This window comes from Phaethon aethereus (assembly GCF_964289735.1).
Source record: "Phaethon aethereus genome assembly, chromosome: 4".
NCBI lineage: Eukaryota > Metazoa > Chordata > Aves > Phaethontiformes > Phaethontidae > Phaethon > Phaethon aethereus.
Genome location: NC_138578.1, coordinates 77,459,124 through 77,480,464, shown reverse-complemented (window position 1 = coordinate 77,480,464; position 21,341 = coordinate 77,459,124). Strand labels below are relative to the sequence as shown.

Here is a 21,341-nt window from a genome sequence, read left to right as displayed (position 1 = left end):
ATAACATTTGCACGGTCAAAGTAGTAGCTCAGGCAACATTTAAATTTTTTTTTTTTTTTTTGTGTCTAGCTGATATTTAGCAAAAAAACCAGGTCAACCATAACTGTAAAAGGAAACACAAAATATTAAATAAGTGATACAGATGCTTGTGCTTCCTCTCCCCTCCTCCCCCATTTTAACTGCCAAGTGATAATTATTTCTATCTGTGAAACGTCTCTTTCATAATCACTTTTCAGCTGAAAAAGCTTTTCAGGTTTTTTAAGTCTTATCAGGATGTAGCACTGATACAAAACAAAACATTGCAAAATTAACCCTCAGAACAGTAGTCTCTTCAAGCATCTTATCGGCTAGTGTGATATTTTTGTGAGGTTTTTTTTTTTTCCTCTTTTCTAGAGCTGAATGATGCTGTGGTATGTTTTATGCTTTGCAGTGGCTATGCAGCCTGCCGCTGTTACAGTTATTAAAAATATCTTGTTATGCAGATCTAGCCATGAATTCTTAAAGTTGTCACTGTGACGACCTCTGATCCCTATCTGATTCGCAGGTCGCACAATGCAATTTGGAGCTCTTCTAATAGAGTGTAAAATAAAGTAGGATGTCTCTATCATCAAGTTAACCCTTATGTTAAGTATTTAAGTTTTTCAGGCCGAAGGGTCATCTCCCTTGATTCATCTATGAATACTGAGCAGCGTGTACTCTGTAGGTAGTAGATATAAATTTGCTTCCTGCTTTTTATCCATCCTACCTTACAAGGCGAAGCGGTAAATTGAAGTGAATTGCATGTATTTGTGAGGTTCATAACGGTACATTGCTAAATATGTATTTATAAAAATGGAAATGGAAGAAAACTTTCAGTCTTGGAACTCATGCTAATGCATTTAAATAGAGTTAATGCAGTAATATTAAAGTAAATATATTTGCATCTGTTGATATCTTTGTGCCTAAAATCCACAATCAGGAATACACATAAGGTTATGTTTGTCTTGCATAGGATATTTTGTTGACTTGTTGCCTGCAATAATTTAGGTTTGTTTAATTGAGATGTATATTTATCTGTTAAAAATCCAGCATCTGAAATAATTTAACAAATGCGTAGTTCAAACTCATTCATAAATATGATCACTGAAGTAACTGCAATTTAGTTACTGATTTTACAGTATATGCCTGTGCAGACTATATCATGAGACAAGGGCATGTATATATCGGTGGTGGATACAAAGTTTTAGTAGCATGAGTTTGATCTGGTCTAAGCAATAGCTGGTAATCCATCAAATGCAGTAGGACTTTCTTGCACAAATGGGTGCTAATGGGAATCTTGTTATATCACATTTCAGATTAAAATCACATTCCTAAAATTTCACAAAGAAAATTACTAGTAACGAGAATTATTTCCCCCCTCAGCTCAAAAATTTAGCTTTTATCATGTATAGGCCTCTGAATCATAAAGAAATAATTCAAAATGTTGCCTAAAATATTTCAAGGGGCATAGGAATACTGTTCATCATCTCATAGATAACTTGGACTAGCTGAAGAACGCTGCAAAACTTATCTGTGGAGGGGAGAAGAAAGAGGCATTGTTGGTTGAACTTTGAGTTATCAGAGCACAAAACAACTTTTTGGTTCAGAAATGGATATAACCAGTCCTGGACCTCAACTACAGCCTTAAACAATGGCTTTGAACAATTTCATCTGGACCGGTGTGCTGGGAACGCGGCATAGAGGAAGACGGTTAGTCCAGAAAGAAGGGAGGGGTATCTCAAGCATAGCAACTGTTCAGGGTAACACTTGTAACCTTGACAGTGGCTCTATGACAGCTGCTTTCTTCCTTAGTGACAAAAATGAGGGGTTTCCTACTGCTTTTAGGAATGGAGAACATCTCAATAACTGCTCTGGGTACGTTCCTCTCTGAGCATGGACTCTAAACATGATGTCACATCACTTGGTTTGTAGCTTTGCTGGCTCCATCACACTTTAGTCTTTGAACCCGCAAACCTTTGCTTTTATACTTAGATGAATAAAAAACTGGGTAGGCACTTTACAGAGTTCCCTTACAGTTATCTATGAGTTAAGAAGAAACCAAGTTTGGTTTTCAAGGCGCAGGTAACGAATGCAATGCTCTTTTCTCGTTAAAATGATTTGATCCATTCTAGAATTCTTGAAACATTAAAAATGAAATTCTACCAGGTATTTCTTGGAGTGTTACATAGTTACCAAATCGACTTCTTAGCAGGCAGGTTTTCTGTACAAGTTGCTGTTGTACTACTGGTGGGAGCTGAACAGGGAAGCAGATAATGTATTTTGGTGGTGATTTTATGATTGACTTAAAGATGATGTAAATGCGAGCTGCAGTCGAAAGGGCCAGTCCTGTCTCTGTTTTCCCCCCCATGATTCCCAATGCCTCCCTTGCACCAGCAGTAGGGCTTCTGTTGTGGCAGGGACCTGAACTGACTGGAACCTAATCCAGAGAAGAACGTTTCTGTAGCAGCATTAAGCCCAGATTGTGAGACTCTCCCTTTCGGTAACCGAATAAACTCAGGTAATGCAGATCCGATTATGAAGGTCAATCTTTACTTAATCAGAAGACTCAAATTGATGGAGTGATAGCTCATCTCCCAGTGTGAATGAAAAACTGGAGGGAAAAAAACATACCAGAAAATACTGTTAAAATATATTCTTTTTTTAGTCTGTAGTAAGACGTAGTGCCTGAAGTTTGTACAGTAACTGCATGGGAGAAGTACATTCCTGTACTTCTAAAAGTAAGATGCAACCTTTATTTTTGTGTAAATATTACACAAAAACATTTTAGAGACTAACACACACTACAGTCACTTTTGATGATACAAATTAAATATAGGTATCAAATGTAGGTGGTCAGCATAAAGTTTGTAGCTGTCATTTTTTTTTTTTATGTTGGGAAACTTTATTAGCATTAGTAATGAAAGGTAGCAGACTTCTGTTTTAGCTCTTTGGGATGCATGGAAAGGAAAGGTATTGTTAGACTTGGGGATCTTCATTAGTTTAAGTAAAACTGTTACACCTTCCCTGAATGTGGTATCCATTTTATGAAAAACTGGGATTATGCAAGAGAACTTTGCTTTTCTAATGTACTTTCTTAAGGCTTAAGAATATTCATGCAACCAAGTACTGTTGATTTTGGTGGATGGTAGGAGCCCAAGTAGTGAGAGATGAAAATACATCCGAAGCTACATCGTGAGCAGTAACTGCTAAAAAAGTGCTAAACTTGCTTTGCAATATCTTCCTGAGATAATAGTTTTGCTAAATGCACCAGTTTTCTAGACTACCTTTACTTGCTGACCAATATGAAACTGTAAATGCACGTGCTGGTCCATTGGGTATATTGGACATACTCATTTCATCTGAACAATGATTCGTTAAGATCCAAGACTTTTTGAACTGTCTTGCACCTTAAGATCTACTGGTCTTTTTGAGTAAATTTTTGCTGCTTTTTATTAAAATCCCTCCTAAGCTTGTCTGGGACCTCGAGCCTGCTAGGGTGCAGAGATGCAGTAGCTAGTACCACAGAGTGATACCGGTTTTGTGCAATGCGCCTCACCGCTATTGACCTTCCAGTGTACATGCTCAAGCTCTGCTTGTCGCTGAGTGGAATTGAGAGGATTTTGGCAAAAGTCTTGAGTAAACCTCAAGCTTGCACCTCCAGGACTGTGACAGTACTCATAGACTATGGCCCTCGTACGTTGCTTTAAAGAAAAACTGGTTCATTGGGTAGTTTATATTGCTAAAGCAATTTGGAGCAAGGTGCACTGGTTCTCCAGCATTGTACTTAGGCTAACGGTTGGGCTGGGACCCTTTAAGCACTTTTACTAACTTCTGGAAATTATGAAATAGTGTGAAAAGTGCATTCCTAAATAAAAGTCAGACTGTCCAAGTAGCCTGTGTGCTGTTGAGCAGCTACAAATGGAATAACAGCGATACTTTTACTGGTAAACATAAAATGTGATTTGCTTGGGCCACATATCTAATTTGCAGTCATCTAGGTTTGAACTTATGCCCAAATCACAGAGCAAAGGGGAGGTACCTATAAATACAACTCTTTCCGTAGTTCATGTTTTCCTTGTTTTGCACAAAGAAAAACTCAAACATGGTTCTGAAATACGTCAAAATGCCGGCATTTATTTCCTCTTCATCCTGTCTTGGATAATATAAAAGAATGGAAAAAGAGGAACTTGTAAAAGAACTTGCACGTAAGATACACCATTTGACTATTCAGTTTTTATTACTGGCACTGAAGAAATTATTTTTATTCAGTCAGTGTTTGCTTACATAGAAGATCCCCGAATTTCATTTAAGATGATGGAAGCATGTTTTGTGTTGCAGTTGAATAAAAAAATGTATTTGCTTAAGGTTGTCCCTTTAACTAGGTTCTACAGCGATAAATATTCTGGTTCCCTAACCAAAATCTTCTGCCTCTAGAAAAATATTTAGTTGGCTTTGAGTAGATGCACATGAGATATTGGCATGGTGGAATAATTTGCAAGATCTTCCAGTGAGTGTATTAGCATATAAATAGCAGATGCAATGACGACCATCACAGCTGAGTACATTTAATTTTTAGTTTATAAGATAGAATGGGTTTTTAAATGCATAGCCATCAAGCCTGCTGAAAGACAAATGAAGTTTAGAGTTCACTTGTCTGAGGATGCCTTACATCATTTTTTTTTAAAAAGGGAAACACGCGCATAAAACTGAACAAAAGTGATTTCTTGGGTGAAAAGTAATTGAGATTGCAAACCAAGTTAATTAGACCATGCAAAATTTATTTAATGTATTTTGAGTAAGTAGATATGACTTCTTCATGTGCTATCTTTTCTCTTCCTTCTTTATCAAAAATAATTAGTAAACACTGTACATCTAGTCCTATAAACCAATTGCATTGTGTATTTCCATCACTTTATTGCTTGCTTTAATTATGATTGCAGAGGCCCAGGTTTTTAAGTCCTCTTAACAGAATGTAGCAATCAATTTGTATAAAACTGGGAAAAGGACCAAAGGCTTTTCCTTACATCTTTGCAAGTGTTGTGTGGTGGGTGGAGGCTTTTTTTTTTGCATTTATTACTGGCTGGGATGGATGAGCAAGGCATTTAACTGGAGCTGTGGTTGCACTGAGCTACACTAACAGCTGGAGGCTCTTGGCGTGTTGGCTCCAAAGTAAAAGATGCGATTGCATTTCTACTGGCACCCACTGTTTGTTTTCAGTATTTTTGAGAAGGTGGAGACTGATAAGAAAATATCCATTTTTTTTAATGAGTTAGGGAGCAAATGGTTTGATTGCATTTGTCTAGCTGGAAAAGTCAGCACTACTTTAAGTTTTTAATGAAAATTAGGAGAATTGAGGAGGTGTTGTTCTAACTCTGATTACAATGAAAATAATGCATGTATATTTTCTGTCTTTTTTTAAACTATATTCTCATATGCAAATAAGTTCAGCCCAAGAATCTGGAAATTGTCTAGCTAAAACTTATTTTCTCTCACAGCGAGATATCTAGTCCGGTATACCACCACGTTTAAAAAAAAAAACAACAAAAAAACCAAAAAAAAACCCAAAAAACCCCAACCAAAAAAACCCCCACAAAAAATAAACCAACCCTCATAGTTTTGCAAAAGCATGTTTCAGTTGGATAAATGAATGAATAAATAAATGTCAGCATTATAGAGCAGATTAACACTGAATGAAAAACTTCCGTTCTCCATGCAACTCGAGGAGCACTGATGGTGCAAGTAACCTCTGATGTCTGGGAATCTGGTCTCCCTTCAGATGGACCATCCTTTAGCGACAGAGAGCAGGTTGTTCACCCTTTGTCTCTCACAAGACTGCAAACTGCGGTAGTGATTTTCCTCGTATTACCTGATAATTAGAATGAATTTGAGAATGGAACCTTTTTTCCCCGCGTTCTCTGACAGGTTATTGAGATACAAGCAGTTGCGTGCCTACTTATCTTAGAGCTATTTAATTCTGTACACTACAAGAAAAGCTTTACGTTGTCGTATTTATCACTTGAGCTTATACTTTACTTCCCTTCACGTATGGCACACTAGAAACGGCACACTGCTTGTTTTTATCATAGTCTCATTTTTCCTGTTTGGAAACACCTAACCATTCATTCCTAAAAGGTTATAATTTACTAATTCTGCCACTCAAAATGTTGTCTTAAATATTTATTTATTCTGACTTAATTGTGGATTGTTGAATTTTTTTTTTTTTAGTTGCCTGAAAAAGTTTACCTATAGTGGAAAAGCATATAGTAGGTGGCTGAACTTTCATACTGCATCTGTAGAGCTTGCTTCAGAGCTTTCTTCATGTTTGAAAAGTGGAATTAAAAAAAAAAAGATACGTTCCTATCTAATGATATTACGCATGAGCTCTCGTCCTTTCTGTAGAAAGGGAATGGAACAAAACAGCATAAACAAGATGGTTCTGATGAAGTACCACTGGAATGAAATAAATTGAGATATAACTACCCACTGCTACTGTGCAGCTTTTTGAATTCCCACCAGTGATGACTTTAATATTTTAAAGTAAAAAGATAACTTATTTATCTTGTTAAAGATTATATCAAAATAAAGACTTTGTCTGTTTGAGGGGAAAGGGGGGGCTTAATTCCTTATAGTTAGCTAAGCAGTTAATTTTTTTTACAGGAAATCTAAATTTAATAAAGACCCCAGGGAAATTCAAGGGTGTGAACAATAAGCATAATATTTTATGAAAATGACCCCTATATTTAAAATCTGGCATTATATGTTATGCATTGTAGCACCAAGTCCACATCTACCTTTTAGAAAATTAAAACACATAAATTCTGTTTAGTGTTTGATATGCGCTGCACTAGCTGAAAGCCATAATGCCCCTAAAACCTTGGGTTGCTTTTCACCTTTCATAAATTCCTGGGTAGATTCTATATAAAAAATAATTTTCAGCTCCGTGGCTCATTGTTATTCAAACTTGATTGATCGTCGTCATTTACTCAGTGAGGAAGTTAAGTGCTCCTGTCATTTCCAAAGAGTATAATTGGGACGTTTCACAGGTCAGTGGTAGTGACAGGTTTCCCTTTTGATTAGTGTTAAGACTGATAACAAAAATTACAGTTTCCTATGATTAATGTTTTCTATAGTACTTGAACGTACAGTTCATGGATTGTACCTAAACAAAGTGAATTTGCATCTGATTATGCCTTTTCTGTGTCAGGCTTTTCACGTGCTTTAAAGTTTTAGACCATGCAGGTAATACAGCAAAGTTGCTTCTAATGCAATTTTCAAGTTGAGGATTAGTGAAGCCCACTGACTTTTAGTATATTAATGTACAGAGCGCCATGTGCTTCCAACGCCATGTGAACAAATTAGGACAAATTTCAATTAAAGATAGTACTCGTCTGAATTCTTTCTAGTCCTCTCAGGTATGCCGATACTTGAATACTTGTGTTATGCCCACTGATATTGTAGGTATAATCTGGTGATTTAAGTTAAATGATCAGTCTGAGTTGAGTTTTCTTTCGCTTACTAGTTTGACATTATTTCTCAATTCCTTAAACCTGTTGCTGTTTTTGTTTACAGACTACTTCTGAATAAAAAATATGGAAATACACCAAATTCACTTTCCCTGTTTTGTAAGGTGGAAGTTAGTCAGTTTTTACATAATGGCACAAAGTTGTAGTCTAAGATCATCCATGGCAAGTTTTAGCTTGGTAAAATCTTTTTTAATAGCTGAGACATGGAAACTGAATATGGAAAGTACGATGTTGCCCTGTTTCAAGATAGAGAAATAAAAGTGGATATTGTTTCCAACCTTAATTAAATTGCCCCTAACAGGAAGAAAAGGGATGACACCTCCAGCAGAATTTTGAAACCAAAATACAAACAAACAAATTTCAATCTCTAGCCCTCTTCTGTTGTGCAGAGTACAAAATCTGATGATGTTTTTCTTTCTAAAGGACATCGGGAAGGTCTGTTAAAAGTTGCAGTTTAATGCAGATGTGCTGCTTTCATGCCTAGTGCCTTTGCGAGTTTGTGATCAGTGGTAGAATATTTGACTCTTTCTTTGCATCAGAACTTTTGGTTTCTGCTGGCGAGGTCAGGTTCAGCATGCATCTGGCTTGGCCATGCCAGGTAGGGCCTGAATTGCTGCTTTCTTTTAGGTGACGAAAAATGATTGTAGTGGGAAACAAAAAGTAAACCAGGGTGCAGGGTTCTGCCGCCGGCTGAAGGTTGGCAGCTCTCGAGGTAGTGATAATTGGGCTGAAGAGACTACATTGTGGTTGTTACCTATGCTTGGCAGCAGGGTACTTCCAAACATGATTATAGTGGGACTTTATTTTAAAATGAAGACTTACTTAGATGTTTGCTGGTAAGGATGCAGTAGTAAATTTATTCTTCAGGACAGTAATCTGTGTTTTTTTCCTTTTTTTTTTTTTTTTCCCCCACTGGAACAGCATCTTTCTTAAAGTAATTTTTTTAAACAAAGGGAAGAATTGTGCTTCTAACTTCCACCATCCCTATCTGTTAAAGTGTATCAATATGTGTATTAATATCAATTCATGTTTTATTAGAAACTAATTCAGTCCAGCTTACAAGTGATACTGACAAAAAAGGAATGCTTATCTTTAAAATTTAGTTATTATTTATTTTAAATTTTTAGCTACATTCAATAAACCAAGATTGTTTTCTAGATTTTTTTGGCTTCAGAGTATATGATGATTTAAAGGAACTCAGCTGTGCAGCTGTGACACAAGATTAGAGTAGTGAATTAAATTGGGAAAATTCTGCTGCAGGCAAAACCTGCAGTATCCTCGGGTACTTGTAACAACGAGTAGTTGATAGGAATATCAATGTAAGTCAGGTGCAGTAAGAGAAGTAAAGAACACGGCTGAAAATAGCTAAAATTATGCCATTCCTTATGTATTGCCTTGGCTTGCTGCAATGAAGTTGAACAAAGTGATAGCCTGTGGTAGGGTTGGTTTTAGTGGATACCCCTTATCGTTTCCTAGACTTCTGAAAGTGCATGGCGAACATACAATAATGTGCTAATTATGTTGTTAAGAATCAGGTGACTCCCAAGGTGGGCAAAGAAAACAAAGCATAAAACCTCCATAATTGCTGCCTTTTTAGGATAGTTGGCATTTGCTGTTTCAAAGTTTTGATAGTACAGGCCGTGTCTGAGGTGGCACAGAGTCTTTTAGCTTATGTGTAGTATAGAAGAAAAATTCATGTTCAGGTATGGAACAAGCTTAGCAAAAAGACGTAGAGACTTGCTGGCACATAAACAGTACTAGCTAGTTGAAACAATATATAGGAAACCACTTAAGTGAATGAAATATTAATAAACCTGATTAGTTGGTAGGAGCTCCATTTTTATTTTCCAGCTAGTCATGGGTACTCAATTTCAGACTGCAATATAGACCAAGAGCACATTTTAAAAATCCCATTTTTTTAGTCTTTACCATAGTAATGTGTGCAGTCTAATGGTATGAATGGTTAGGATGTACCGAATTAGTTAAGAAATTAATGTATCTAATTATTTTTAGTGCTGTTGTGAAGAAGCACAGTGAAATGCTGTAGTATACAGATCTGAATATTCTTATTTTGGTCAGTATTGACTTGCCAGTCCATGAGCTTCCCTCCTGTTTGCATGCTCTGGTTTTGAGCTCTTAAACAGTTTGTGATACTATTTAACATGCCACAGACTATTTGGGTGCAGCTAAATGAGTAAAATCAACTGAAGGAGACGAGAGAAGTCTATAATTTGCTCATTAAGTCAAAATCTTGATGTTATTTTAAGATTTTTTTTGGCCTTATTTTATAGCTTCACACTTTCTCAGACTTTACCAACTGCCTGTGTTCTAATGGATAAAAGGGGCTTTAAAGAAGCCCTTAGGTTAGAGAATGGCTTTAGAGATAAAATGTTAAGCAAAGGCCTAATCTTAGATAAAGATTAAATACATAATTAGGGAAATACTTCTGACATAGAGCAGTCTCAGTAGGGCTATCAAGATGTCTGCAAAATATTTTCAGTGTGAAGGGAAATGAAAAGCAGTCTTCACATTAAAAAAAAAAAAATAAAAAAAATGTCTTTGTAGATGAAAGCCTCCGATGACGATGACGACGAGGAGGATGAAGATGAATTTGTGGAGGTCCCTGAGAAGGAAGGTTATGAGCCCCACATTCCAGACCACCTGCGTAAAGAATATGGTGAGTTTGCCCAGCTGTGACAGGCTTTATCCCTGCATGTTACTGCTGCACTAAAGTAAATAAACATCCATTCTGAAGTAATAAAGTGGTCAGCGGTGTGGGTAATCTCTGACTGCTATGAGGAAGTCATTACATAGATGCGGGAGCAGCGATTGGCTCTAGATAAACAAATACTTCATAGGAGCAAGAGCAACTGAGATGAGAAGCTTATTTAATTCCATCCTGTTCCACTGTAGTTTAGAGCCAGAAGCAGCACTGTGTGTGCTTTTAAGTGTGCTAAACACATACTTCCTGGGAGTGAAGAAATTGCAAAGTAATGCTGTAAATGAGCCTGAATATTAGAAATACTGGTAACAGTCTGGTGAGATGGGCTAAGGTTCTGTACTGTTACCTGCATTAATAATGGTTGGGGATGCGTAGCCGCTTCCTCCCATAAGGTGGCCAACTTACAGCTCAGAAAGAAGGCTTTTTTCTTTGGTTCTTGCTATCACAAGACGTTAAATGGAGCTCAGCCTTCAAGTGCACAATTATAGCCACTGAGCACATTCCAGATGACAAAATAGACTCTTGCATTCTTTTAGTGCATTCTAAAGATTTTTTTTTTAAATGAAGTTCTATTTATAATGTGTTTTTGTGAAATTGAGAGGGGAGTTACTGAGGAAAGTTCATCTTAAATAATTAAATTTCAGCGCATTACTCCTTGTCCTTTGTACATCTAGCTTACTAAGTGTCTGCACCTTTGCCTCTGTGTAGCATTGTGTATTTTAAGGTTCAGAAGATTTCAGTACATGTAGAGATGGAGAGGGTAGCTGCCATCACCTAGGAGTTAAAAACCATGGACACTGTAAAAAGTTTCTTGCTCCTACTTTTCTCCATGAGTATTTGTGTAAGACTGATACTGTGTTGTGCCTTTTTCAGTCCTGTTCATGCTTGTTTTTAACTTACCTGCAGTTTGCGTCGTAAAAGTCAGGCTGCAGCTATTACCTGTATAAGCCAAATGTTTCTTTTTGCTGAAACAAAAGGGTGTAGTGTAAAACCAAACTTGGGTGTTCTTTATCTGATGTGTTTGTTAAAAATAGCATTTTAAAAGAGATGAATCATTTTGGATGTTTCTGAAGGTATTTAGCTTTTCTTGCTGCTATTTCAAGTTATTCTGCAAACTCCCAGCTCAGAAGAGTCTGAAAAGAGCTCAGAATTCCTGAAAAGAATTCAGGCCATCTTTTAAGCAGGTGCTTTCTTCTAACTTTGTGTACTTCAATGCTTGCTTGGACCAACGGGTCAATTACTAGCAAAATTTATTTGTTATGCTATATAACAGTTGCGTAAATCAGCAGACTTCTGTGTAATTACTTCAGGTCTGCATGAGGAAAATGGAGAGCTCTGTTTGCTCTACTGGATTCTGTATTGCATGTTTTAATAAGCAAAACCAAAATAAGCATCCCTTTGGCTTTTTTTTTTTTTTTTAAGAAAAGTGAATTATGATATTAAAATACACAAGAATATATTGATTTCATAGTAGCATGGTATCATCAAGAGCTGGCTGTGTTAGGCAGCCACCTCTCTAATTAAATACGGTTCTTTGTTCCATGTGCAAGTGCAGTTATCATAGCAGTGGCTTTAGCTTTATCTTAATATAATCCAGGTGAGGTTTTGCTACATTTCTTTAGTTCACATTTAGTTCATGAGAACTCTGAGCTAAGAAAATGAAAGTCTGTCCAAATAGAATGTTCTAACTAGAACATTAAACCTTCCATGTAAAATGTAATCTCAGTGTTATGTAGAAGGTGTGAATAATTTAAAGTTTATTTCCGTGTGTTACTTTTCCTGAACAAACCAGAAAAAGCTTAACAGCCCCTCAGATTAATTTTTTTATACTAAACAGGAAAACTATATTAAAGTTGCAAAACATATCATGTTTCCATTTCCAGAGTAATTTAAATTATTGATTTAAAAGTTACTTTATTCCCTTTCATTTCACGCAGGAAAATGGAAGTGTCCTACCAACAAGGTAAATTTCAAGCTGAGCTGCTATTTCTGATGATGCATACGTGTATTTGTGGTTCTCCTGAGATCTGAAAAGTTTGTGAAAAATGAAATAGATATTTAGAGACAGGGAAAGTTTGGTATGTATAAGTATATAGACATGTGCGGTTTTGTTATATGTGTGTAGGTAGTTTATGATGATGATCTCAAAACTGATGATGATATTAAATATAGAAGACGAACCGAGCATGGGTACCGTTTGGGTGGAGGGAGAATTAAACAAGTCAATTTGAATGTCCATGTATAAGATGAAATGTAAATTTGTTAAAAGAATTTAGGTGATTAGAGAACTGAAGTGTGAAGATATAACCCATTAGGGGTGTCATGCCAAATTAGCATTACCAGACTTCTAATGACCTCCCATTTGTATAATCCTTATTTACACTTGCACCTGATGTCTGCAACAGAGAAGAGATGAGCCATCCTGCAGTACCACAGAGCTGTTTTAAATACCTTGTGTTGCTGAAGAGGAATACTGCAGTGAAAATAATTTTCACATGGTTACTCTGGTTCTCAGCACTGCACTGATGTTGCTTACAGACTAGATCTAAGGAAGAAGTTTTTCCCAATGAGGCTGGTGAAACCCTGGCCCAGGTTGCCCAGAGAGGTGGTAGATGCCCCATCCCTGGCAACATCCCAGGTCAGGCTGGAGGGGGCTCTGAGCAACCTGCTCTAGTTGAAGATGTCCCTGCTCACTGCAGGGGGTTGGACTAGATGGCCTTTGAAGGTCCCTTCCAACCCAAGCTATTCTATGATTCTGTGATATCCATTGAAGAGTAGCTTGCCCTTGTATGGCTAGTATTGCTAACGCCTTAAAAATCGGGGCATTATTCATTTAAGGGAAAGCTTTAGGGAGAGGTAAAATCTTGTTTCTGCTTGAGTTTTCCCACATTCCAGCCTTTGCTGGTCAGCTGGCAGTTGCATTGGCTTAAAGCTTTAAGGCAGATAAGGTAAGGGATGGAACTGTGCAGCTTCTGACATAGTTCTTGTGCCATAGACAGAGTTTGGTGCTGACGCCAGGATAAGAGATTCCTTCCTGCCCTAGGTGGTCTTGGCATAGCTTGCAGCTGGGCTCTGAACCGCATGGGAAGTAATCTGTTTTGAGAAATGTGCTTTTTCATGTAAAAATTGAACAGTTCTTGGATCTGGTTCAAAGCATCCACCTCCAGCAACTGTTGTCTTACTAATGGTGTTTCTTTCTCTATTCTTGTCTGTGTCTCAGTGCATGCATTCATGAATTTACTTATGCAATACTACTTTGAGGTATAGGAAAGTGCTGTTGCCATTTACAAGTGGTGACATGAGTAAGCCATCAGACTTGGGAATACTAGCATGGAAGCAGTCTACTGCTTTTCAGATTTCATCTTTATCCAAAATTATATGAGAAATGACTATACAGTGAAGAACACAAACCATTATTTCAAATCTGGTTCATCAGATTATTTCTCTTGTATTTGAGCCTTATGCCAAAATGGTTTTTGGTCCCTGATAGCTACTTCAGTGGTTCACATTGCATATTAAAGCCTGCTTGGGACCTCTTTCATATCAGGATCAAAGCTACAGTTCTAAAATCCCAAGGGTTACTCCTATACATTTCAGAAATTCTTTCCTCTTCCCATCACAGAGTGATGTGCCTTTGTGGGTTAGGTGTCCCCACACTGCCTTTCCTAACCGGATGGTGTCTGGGTCATGGCTTTTCTGTGTGTTAAGTAGTGCACTTTTTTTAGTATAAATTGTCATAGCAACATGGGAAAGAAGACTTATACCCCTGTTGGACAAATAAAGTGTACAAAACTAGACTACTTCCTTAGTAGAGAAGTCACCACCTGTTTTTTTACATTGAGTTAGGAGTGCTTCATACTACACAAGCTGTTCTAGTGCAGCTCTCACTGAGCATTTTAGAAACATGAATAAACTTGCTATTGTGGCCATTCATTAAAGGTGTGGGGTTTTTACAGCTGTTGCATTTTCTCTGAATGTTAAAAAGTCTGTATTAGAAATAAAGATAAAATACCGCGTAGACTTATACATGATTGAATTTTCAGATTTGAAGCAGTAAGTCATGCATGTGGAGGCATTTCTTGGGAAAATTGCATTTCTTTGTATTAACTAGGTGTACTCTAACCTGTACCCAAGCAGCAGACTTTCATGCATATTGTTTTTAAAAGTTTTATTCTCTTGACTGTCATCCATCAAGACATGCAGGAGACACAATGATTAAAAGCAAAACTGCTTTGGAATTGTGGAATATAATAGAAACATCACTATGGATTAAAAAAATAGGAAAATTAATTACTAATTTATTGGAATCTGATTCTTTTATTCCCTACAGAAAAGATTTTCTAAATGCTTTTAAATGTTTTTGTGTGGTCAAGTACTAAGGTTTCATCTGTGTCACGCTGAGAACAGCAGCACTGAATTCGAAGCCTTGCACGTTACCTAACCACGTGCATTGCTGTGTAGCTTCACTGTGCTGACTCTTTCTTAGATCTACTTACCTCTTTCATTTTTATGTAAGTAGGAGGAAAACAGTGTTTTTAGTTACTGCGTACAATAGTAATATGCTCTTTTATCCTACATCTAAATGAAGTTTCTTCCATAAAAAGGCTGTTTTGCTGTTTTATGTAAAAGATTTAAAGCTAAACATGGCAAAAAGAGCATGTATGCAAGTGTTGATAAGGTGAAATAGAAACCACTTATTTTGACCTGTGAAGAAATTATGGCTTTCATACTGGTCTTTTTTCTTCCATAGAAGCATCTAATAGATTTAGTTGATACAGAATGATTTTTTTGTTAATTTTACAGTTAGGTTTTCCTCTGTTCAGTGGGTGGTTTTTTTAATAGTACACATGAAAATCTTCTGGCAGTCACAAGGGAAAACCACAAATTCTAAACGTTGAGTTTGCATCCCTAAGTACAACATCTAAACATCTCTGAAATTCTTAGTGAAAGACTTGTTTTCAGTGCTTATTAGTCTTTTAGTAAAGTACTTCATTTATTTTTTTGTTACTAGGATTGATTGGGGTTCCCCGGTAGTAGGCATGCTTGAAAAACTTACTAGAAGTAATTTTGTAATAGCTGTTAAAATGGTAGGGTGTTGATCAAGTCTAGGCTTCCACAGGAGAGTGATTGATTATCATGGCAATGATCATGAAGTAGACCTGACTCAACGGTGACTCAATGCAAATAAGAGAACGCAAGTGTGTGATCGGTACAGCAGCTTCTGTTGCCAACAGGTACCTATATTTCATACAAAATGTGAGGTGAGTTTAACTGGGGTGAGATGTATGTCTGAAGAGCAGTCTCACCAACGGCTTTCATCAGCTACAGACCATAAAAATGTGTATCACTGTGATTAACCAAATGATTGTGTCCTGCCTTAGTTGTAATGAAAACAAATGTTTGTGATCACATTATTATTTGGGAATGAAGTTACTGAGATTCTACTGACTGAATTACTAAGCAGACACACATGTGCTGGCTAAATAGAAATTAAAAATTGTATTTAAGCTTTTTTTTTCCTTACTACAATGATTTCTCAGTTTGTCTGGGTTCTGCTTTAGAAGCTTGATAGCTTCTTAATCTGCTTTCATTTGTCTGGTCTCCATACCTCAGGAACTTTCTGAGGGAATTCTTCCTGCCTGTGAAGAACATGGAAGACAGTTTTTTACATGGAGAAACAGCTCGGTGGAGACCACAGAGAAAACAGACCTGCAGACTTCAGAGTGTGTGAAGAAGAGTTCTCAGGAACTGAATTTGAGACTTAGAATTACACTGTCCAGGATAAATGAGGAGGTGTGGGTATTACTTGACTTCTTTAAGGCAAGAAACAAATCAGGTTTCGCAGGGGGAAGGACAGGCAGAAGTACCTACTACCTTTCACTGCCCTGTGAAATTTGGGTTCCTTTTTCCCCAGTTTGGAAAATACAGTTAACACACAGTTGACAAGAGTCTGGTATTTAGAATATTACTATAAAAACTTTAAAAAAAATCAGACATAGTTGTTACATGATTGAAATAGCATGCATTGATTTGCTATAAATACATAGATAACAGATACTCAGCAGTGAAGTTGGGACCCCCGTCCTGAACTGCTATAATCAAATATGTGTTTTGTGGTGTCAATTCTTCTTAGCATGTACAACTTTAGAAGTATTTAATTAAAAGTTCACAAGTGAGATTGTCCATATACAGATATAGTCAAAACATACTCACATAATGAGGCAAGCACATGTTCTGTATAGCTACATTTAGGACAATATTTGAGTAAAATTTATTATGATACGGTATTTGGAATGAAGATAACTTTGCACATTTACTAACAAACGTGGTTAGCACTTCCAATAAAATACTTCTACATCCATGTAGAAGTATTGATTGTAGATACTACTTCTGATGCACCCTAATCAGCTGGTCATACAAACCCTTCCTCGCTCTCAGGCAAGGTCCTTCTATATAAATAAGGTTCCCAGAAAATCTGACAGGACATGGGATATATTTGATTCCTACTGAAGTTCTTAGAAATTAATAGTCACTGCACAGGATGCTGACAATACTTCTGAGTGGTTTGTGATAGTAGCGTACCTGATAGGAGCTGTGCAATGGCCAGGGACTGCAAAAGGGTAAGCAAGAAGTTTAAGACTGGGGTGTAATGTGTAGAAAGGTTTTAACCTAATCTCTGCTTTTTTGATTTATTCTGATTCTTAGCCTATGATTGTGAAGCAACAATAAATAGTGTTGATTAATGAGAATTAACACTATAACAAATTAACATATTCTGTAATTCCAGTAAGCCAAACAAAGTATTTATGTAATGTTGATGAACTCTTCTAGTTAACTAACATGGTTGTTATCTGTTTTCTTTAATTTCAATTTCCAAAGTAGAATCCTAAAATTTTTAGATAAATGTAAATGAGCATAGCTGCATTCGAGTGGGGGCTGGGGGCATCTTTTTTCATTGTTTAAAATCTCTGATTATAAAAGACCCCTTGACAACTTTTTAAAAGCAGTGTAATTTATACAGAAATACTAATATGTGCAGTTGTCCATGTGATAAGTTGCTTTGAGTGTATACACAGCTTATGTGTGCTGTGAGAATATTTGCCAAAGCCGCTTCTGGCATTTCAGCATCCTCCCCTAGCAGCTGCAGGTAACAATTTGTTTAGTGGCGTTCAAAGGTAAGATAAGAAACTGTGTCTATCTAAAATTAAAGAGAAGGTTTCCTACCACAATAAGTGGTAAGTGTTTTAATCAGTCTTATCCCTGTGTAAATACTTTTAAGATTTTGTTCATAACAGATATTTTTATTATTTTTTGCCTCATTTTAGAGTTCTGTGTCGATGAAGTGCTACTAACAAGAAAAAGCCTGATTTTTTTTTTTTTTTTTTCAGCTAGAGATGAAATTTTATTCCAATTTAAAAAAAACTGAATAGTCCTTTAATTTTTTATTTCATAATTTTGGTTTCATAAAGATCAGATATCTGTCAGGGATGACATATAATTCAAATCTCCATCCCTTATGAGTAGTAGAACCTTCAGAGATAGTGAAATCTTCCCACCATATGATCACCTGTGTTAATTTTGTTCACACACACATTTGTGCCTGAAGAGATATAGCAGAACAGATCCTGAAACACTGAAGTTGTTTGGAGGCATTGCTTCACGTCAGTGCCCCAGACATTGACTTGAACCTTCTGATCTGCAAGTCCACATGAAGTAAGCTCTGCAAAGTTCTCTTCACTTAGCAGTAAAGCTTATTGTGCTTCCTGGGTAAAATACATGCAGGTTTTTTTCATTATGAACACAGTAGAGGGTAAGTGGGGAAATACTGCACCTGAGCTGCTGGGTTATCCTGATAGTCTTGGAGAGTGTCTGTGCTAATATGAATCACATACATTCAGCTTGACTAATATTCAAGAAATGGGAAACAGAAATTATTTTTTTTTTTTCAGGAAAGTTGAAGTCCATAATACTTGTTTATATTCTAGCTTCGTTTTTTCAATTAAACTTAAGTGAATCTGGAGTAGCTAGATTTCGTCTAAATCCACACAGCTAACAGAAACCTGTGCTTGCTCTTTCTCTGAATTTTCACTGAGGGGTTTTTATCTCCCTCTAATCCCACCATTTCTGTCAGGACATAATCTCTTTCTCAAATTTACATTTTAATTACAAGGCCAGCTGAACTAGCTAAAATCAATAATGTCAGCATTCAGCAGCCTAACTTCAGCTGAAACCCCAGCCTCTCTCTTTCCTTCTATCGATTTGTCTTGTGAACACGGTCTACTTTATTGCTTCAGGCAAATAGATGTCATTTGGTCAATTTATACAAAAAAGGGGATTTGAACATTTTTATGATTCTTTCTAAAAGCTGCTACTGGAACAGTTTGAACCCAGGTACTGTACTTGTGTAAAACAGAATACACAGAACAGTAGAATTCTTAAGAGGAATTTTACTTTTAGAACTGCACTTAATCCCATCTATGTCTTAAAAACAAAACAAAAAAACCCACCCTGACATTGGGTACTATTCAGCTAGGGCTGTCTGCATAGTGACTCTTGTATCTTGTTAGCAAAAACTAATTTTATAATCAAATATTTTTTAAAAAAATCCAAGTAGAGGTGTTGTTACTGATGTCGTAGTGTATTTACCTTTAGCCATTTTTCTGTTAATGGTTTAAAATAAGAAATCAATGGGAAAATATTTTGTTCTTGTAACTCTTAAGAATTCCTATATTGATTTTTTGGATGTGATTTTTATCTACCTAAATGTCACATTGTCCATTTATCTCTCTTGCCTTTTCTGTGTGTTGGTGACTGCTTGTCTCTGCTGTTCACATCCCCTCTCCCTCAAACAAAATCAGTGTGGTGAATGAGCAATTACGCTTTCCATAAATATCATAGGAAATATTGGAATAAAGCTGGGGTTTCCTGGGAACTTCGATACATATGCACATATTCTCTCTGAAAAAGGATGCGAGAGACACATACCTGCTACTTTCTGATTTCGAGACAGCCTGTAAATAGTACATATACAAGTGCTCTCAAAATTGTTGCTTTAAACAATGCTTTTCAGAAGGATATTCTTGTCCTTAAAAAAAAAAAAGGCAATTCTAAATGCTAAATACAGTCTAAGCAATTCTATGTTACAGATACGGTTTATCACATATTTTTGTCAACTAACCTTGTTCGTGCTGAAGGGCCTTTTTGTTTGTTACTGTTTCCATCATAAAAGGAAGTTTATTCTTCCAAATCCTGATGATTCCAAAGTGTAGTTACAACAGCATCTTTTGGGATAATTCTGTTTCGCTTTGATACAAAGCACCTGAAAAGGACTTTTTTCCATTTCTAGCCTATGACAGGAGCTGAGATGGAGTCCTGCCCTGCCCCTTTCCAGGTACCTAAATTCAAGATTGCTCCCTTAATATTTCACTGAAGTGCTATTTAAAAAACATTTTTGCGGAGGCACCATTATCCCTCTTGAACGGCAAGTCCACAGCCTAATAAATGATCTTTTTTTTTTTACTATTTAACCTAGATATTTCTCCACTTAGTTCCATCCTATTATGCTTAATCATCATTTCCCTTATTGCTGGTCCTTCTGCTAATTTTGAGACCCTTTTCCAACGCACAGATTAGTCTTTTAAATGATTTTTTTAACAATGTTCTTTAAAGCCTTGTTGACTTTGGGAAGGAAGGTTAGATAGCAAGGTGAACGTGGCATTTTCATTTGAGTACGTGATGTGGCCATGACTGAGCAAGGGAGCGGTGGTGTCAGGCGCACTCAGCAGCGGCGGCATCACCAGCCACGGGCAAGAGGGCCTGTGTCTGTCCACAGCTGGGAGGCAGGTTCTCACCGCCCGTCTGAGGACATAAAAATTGAAAAGATACGATCCTTCTTTGCATCACAGTCCATGCTAACTTCCGTTCCCAGGGAGCACTGGACAGCTCGAGCAGCACTGTCTTTCAAGACACAAGGTCTTAGGGATGCTGGCTTTGGTTTTGCAGTGTTTTCCAGAGAGCAGAACAGGGAGTCAGGGGGAGCTGGGTTTGACACTGGCTTCCGACTGTGGTGAATGTCTTTGTCCGCTCTGCAACGCTTGCAGCCTGCGAACGTTTGGACAGTTGGGTACTTACTGGAGTCTTTCTGGGACAGCCGCCAGACTGGCACTGCTGAAATACCCGCGCTCAGACGTGTGTTCACTCCTCTGTGGTATCTGCATGATACTAAAGCAGCCTTTTCTTAGGAAAGGTGGAATGCATGAGCCTGCCAGAGTTGAGTCTGGTTTCTCTTTGCACATGGGAACATATTATCACACACAAGTTGCATCACGGATATACTTGCCTCAACCGTCTTGTTAAAATGGTCTGCATTTCTCTTTGTCATATGGTGGCTAAGCAAAAGGAATGTATTGAGCCATCATGGGACAACAAGGAGAAGACAGAGAAGTCTCTATGAATGCTTATTAACTGATGATGGCTGGTGCTCTCTCATCCTCTTTCCTTCTCCAGATCCTATTCCCTTCCCTCTCTTGCTCTGAAAGGACAAGGTAAGCCACCTGCCATGGTTGTCGTTACTGGCCTCTGCCCTGAGTCGCCTTGCCCTTAAAACATTTTCTATCATTGTTACCAGTGTAAGCCATACTAGAAAGAGACATGGGATCTCGGATGGGCTTAGAAGAGTCCCCATCCTTGAGGCTATTCTGAGCCTCTCTCCCAGCTCTGCAGTCAGTTGTGTTCAGAAGATTTAGGAATGACTGAAGTGACTGTTAGCTGTATGCAGCAAAATTTAAAGGCCACACACACACAAGCCATATCCAGCTGGATGTCTGCATTTGCTTCTCCTGTCTTTCTGAGGGGCTCTAGCTTTGTGGATTTTGAATTGGGACTGTCAGCTCGCTCTGGGGAAGAGGATGTCCAGGAACTAGGTTAAGCAGAGGGTTGAGAGGGAATCCTTCTCACTGCTGTCAGCTTGGAGCCTTGGAAAATGAGGAGGAGATGCCATTCCCTGCACAAGGACTCAGTTCCTGATCTAGGTAGTTGGAAAATGCAGACCCTTATGTATCTAGGGACTGGATCTAGAA

At 37.4% G+C, this 21,341-nt stretch overlaps 1 protein-coding gene across 1 annotated transcript in view; it reads left to right on the top strand.

The window, feature by feature from the left end:
• Window positions 1-21,341, top strand: part of UVSSA (UV stimulated scaffold protein A) — a gene marked incomplete at its 5' end in the record, with an annotated part of 56,493 nt that overhangs the window by 13,091 nt on the left and 22,061 nt on the right. Inside the window, one exon of the mRNA XM_081999466.1 lies at window positions 10,107-10,218. Within this exon, the coding sequence (XP_081855592.1) occupies window positions 10,107-10,218 (112 nt within the window). The remainder of the gene's footprint in view (window positions 1-10,106; window positions 10,219-21,341) is intronic.